General features: G+C 27.4%; 1 protein-coding gene across 2 annotated transcripts; it reads right to left on the reverse strand.

The window, feature by feature from the left end:
• Positions 1 to 566: 566 nt before the first annotated feature.
• On the reverse strand, positions 567 to 3499 carry LOC101258901 (bidirectional sugar transporter SWEET16-like). 2 transcript variants are annotated; one of them, XM_004230207.5, is made up of 6 exons: positions 3291 to 3499; positions 3115 to 3151; positions 2405 to 2615; positions 2163 to 2324; positions 1880 to 1999; positions 567 to 1028 (listed from the first exon to the last, which is right to left on the reverse strand). In XM_004230207.5, the coding sequence occupies exons 1-6, from the start codon at positions 3322 to 3324 to the stop codon at positions 711 to 713; spliced, it is 882 nt and encodes a 293-aa protein (XP_004230255.1). In that variant the 5' UTR covers positions 3325 to 3499; the 3' UTR covers positions 567 to 710. The 2 variants fall into 2 exon arrangements, with proteins under 2 accessions (XP_004230255.1, XP_069148721.1); XM_069292620.1 differs by lacking the exon at positions 1880 to 1999.
• Positions 3500 to 3888: the final 389 nt, after the last annotated feature.

The following is a 3888-nucleotide window of genomic DNA, read 5'->3' on the forward strand; positions in this document are numbered from 1 at the left end:
GAAAATTTCTCTATTATTATTCTTCGTGTTGATGAATAAGGTACATAAACAAAATATATTTTTAAAAAGTTGATAAATAAATTATTAAATATATTTTCATATTTATGATTTTCTTTTAAATATATAAAAGAAAAAATGAACAAGTAATATGAAGCGGAGGAGGTATGTTTGACATTCCTTGTGAAGATTTATGGGATCAACACAGATCTTTTTAACTAGAATTTAGTTTATTTTAATAGATATAAACACTCTAATTACAATAATTGTTAATTAGTTGGGAAAATGTTTCTTAATGCTAATCAATTATCCACTTGATGGAAATGGACAACTAATATATATACATCAAACCCTTTTGAATTTCTCTGACTCCTTCCTGGTCACAAACTCTTGTATTTTACGTAATTAGTATTCAATTCTAACATTATTAGAAAATTAAGCACTACGCGTTATCTTTGCTGTTTCATATGAGAAAATAAAATTATTCAAAAAGTAACAATTTTACCAACTGTACACATTGAAATAAGACCTCTTATTTTCAAAAAAGTTATAAATTATCGTCATGGAACTAGACATTAAACTTTATTATTTATATTAATCTCCTTAATAAAAACACACCAAAAGAAAAGAAGAAAAATAGCGAGCTCAGATTTAGAGCTTCGGCCCAATAAGAAAAAAATAGTTGGGCCAATTTCGTGAATAAAATTAGAAATTTAGTGGGCTTCTTTGAGGCCTTTTTCAATATCATGTACATTGTGTGAGCCCAAAGAAGATGGGGTATTTGAGAGAGTCTTTACTAGTTTTTCACTATATTGACGAACTAAGGATGGCTTGGGCAGGCTTTTCCATTTGTGAAGATTTCTACTGTTCTCATTTTCATGGGCTCCATTAACATCTTTCATTTGAATTTCTCTTTTCATAAGATGGGCCGAGCCTTTTTCTTCTGTGGATTTTGTTGGGCTTGACTTGTAGTACATAAAGTACAGGATTAATTGGGCCGCGCCCAATATGAAGCCTATCCCATTTGGCACCTGAATAAAACACGTGTATTTATCAATTCAATAAATATTACTAAGTTCTTTTTTAGTTCGTTTCAAAAAAACGTACATCTTTTTTATTTTTTAGATAGTTCTTTTATTTTAACTTCTGCCTGATATATTTAAAATTATAAAACTCAAGTACTTTTTAAAATATTCTACATATTTCTAATTTAAAATATAAGATTTTAAAGTCCTTTTTTAATAAACGTTGTATCAAATTAAATTTAGACAAACAGTTTAAAACGAAGAAAGAAACATTATTGGGAAACAATGGGCCTAACCAATTAGTGGATGTAAAATTGGAACTCGAAAGAGCATTGCACATTTGTCCCAACTCCGAATCAGTGGAGCTCCTAAATTCACAATTATTTTGCATTTTTTACTAATCTACTTTTTTCTTTTTTTATTGAACAATTTTTTTAATATCTTAAAAAATTAATTATCAACTTTCTATAATTATGTATAAACAATTTTACCCTAAAAATAATCTTTTCCTGAAATGTTGAGGTGTACTCTCTTATTAATGTGTAGCACTTATTTTACTTACGTTAGTCCATTCCCATTTTATGTGGTTCACGATTCATCAAAAATGGTACTACTCCGTTTTTTTTTTAAAAAAAACTTTTTTAATTTTGTGGTTTAAATTATCAAAATATTATGTAATGTTGTTGTCTTAAATATATTGAAGTTAAAGAGTTAACAAAAAAAGAAAAAGGGTCATTTTACTAAACAAACTAAAAAGAAAATCGGATTATTCTTTTTTAAACGGAGGAAATAATATTTTTAAAAAAAAGTGAAAATTCAGAAATAGAAAGAAAAAAATTAGAAAAAGGAAAACTTACTCCAATAAAATAATCTTTGACAAGAACTGCATAAGCAGTCCATACCCCTCCATTAAGGAACTGGAAAAAGGAAAGGAAAAATGGCATGTACTCTACACTCTTCATCTTTATCACTGTCCTCTGTACATGTTCAATTAACAATTTCAACTTCGATTCTTCGGAATAAAAAAAAAATATAAAAATAACTTATTAATATTGCTCATGTACTTTAGCATGTTCGTATTTTCAAGTTATCAAATAACTCGATCGACGAAAACAATTTTTACGCAGGAAAATGAATTACCGTAGCTGCTAGAGGAGCTGCATACATGCCAATATTCAAAGCAGCGCATAAAAATCCGACTAATGTGAGTCGAGTGGTTCCGTGCACAGCTACTAAAGTGATTGCTATTACAGCCCCAAGAAATGCTATATCTATTATAGCCACCAATTTCATTGATTGAATCTGAAAAAAAAAATATTAGTTAAAATTTATTAACTTCAAAACAAAAAAAATTATGAACTTCAGTTTTATTTTATTTTTACCTTGAGAGGTTCGGGAGCATAAATGAGAAAGAGAGTGACATATATGATGTGCAATATGGCCCCACTACCATTGACTGTGACCACTAGTAAACCTCCAGGTTTGAGTAACCCATAAAATGTCCACAAACATGTGCTCAATAGTGTTGTAATATATGGTATCCCTTTAAAATCCTCTGTTGATTTCTTCTTCATTATCCTTTTGAATGTTTTTCTATAATTATTGAGGAAAAAAAATATATGAAAAAATACATTTACCAAGTGTTACAACTACAAAAAAATGAAATGTGGAAAGTATGAAAAGTCATCGACTATCATAATTTAATTTAGTTAGAGCATGATCATAAATTATCTACTCGTTAGATAATCTAATATAGTTATAAGATAGAATTTTAACATGTCTCGAGACAGTTGTCTTCAAAACTATTTATTTTAACTTAGACATTCTTATATATTTGTATTTAAAAATTTATCATATATAATATCATAAACTTCCGCTGGTTACAGCAAGGGCGCAAATTAAGCATTGTTTTGAAAGTTAGAAAAATAATTTAAAAATGTATGCACCTTATGATTAGTAGTTAACTAAATATATAACCAAGAAAAATTAATGATAATTAAATTAGTACACAACTATAAATATTGTTGGCATATTAATTAAGCCCTGCTTTAGCATACGATTAGAGAAAACGTAATAAATTAATTAGACTTACATTGGAGCAGCGAACATAAGTATGGAGATGACATTCCCTGCAGAAACATATATAGTCATAAAAACAATAATTTTCATATTAATTACAAACTAGAATATATTTCTCATTAACTGATCAATTTGAACTTTTTAAATTGTGTATTTGAAGATTTAATTATATATATATATGAAACTTACCAATTATGCCAAGGATGAAGCTAAAGTTAGCCATAAAAGAAGTAGAATTAAGGTAGAGAAAATTAAAAAGAGAGATGAAAGTATAAAGGTAACAATTATAGCAGTAAGAGTTACGTGAAGATAAAAAGAAAAAGTAGTGGATGAGAAATAGAGTGATTTGAAGGAGCAAAGAGAAAGAAACAAGTAGTAGTAGATGTAAACAAACAAATAATAATGAGATGAGTAACCAAAAGGTCAAATATATAATGAGCGACCGATCTCCAATCTTACAACAACATGACACGTTACCTTTTGTTGTTTGGTAGGTACTTCTTGCTATATATATTTAAAATAATAATCCGATAACGTTAGTGGTCAATACATTATTTAAATTTAAGGTGAAACATTTATTTCTATTTCTAAAATATATTTTTATTTTTATTTGTAGGGATAGTGTGATATTATATTTATATCAAGTAAAAATAAAAATCTTAAAAATAAATGACACATAAATGTGAACATAAGAGGAATCTATATAATTATATTCTTTCGTTTTAAGATAACTGAATTATCAGGTGTTTTACGTTTTTTTAGAAAAGAAAATTAAAACATAAATTAG

The sequence above is a fragment of the Solanum lycopersicum genome, chromosome 1 (assembly GCF_036512215.1).
Source record: "Solanum lycopersicum chromosome 1, SLM_r2.1".
In the NCBI taxonomy this organism is placed as follows: Eukaryota; Viridiplantae; Streptophyta; class Magnoliopsida; order Solanales; family Solanaceae; genus Solanum; species Solanum lycopersicum.

What these genes read in the sequence shown, in the direction of transcription:
- LOC101258901 (XM_004230207.5), bottom strand. Translation starts at nt 3,324, where the DNA reads ATGGCTAACTTTAGCTTCATCCTTGGCATAATTG. An exon ending in CTTCATCCTTGGCATAATTG is followed by an intron (nt 3,152 to 3,290) that starts GTAAGTTTCATA and finishes ATGTTTCTGCAG; the next exon opens with GGAATGTCATCTCCATACTT. An exon ending in CAGCTCCTCTAGCAGCTACG is followed by an intron (nt 2,000 to 2,162) that starts GTAATTCATTTT and finishes GAACATGTACAG; the next exon opens with AGGACAGTGATAAAGATGAA.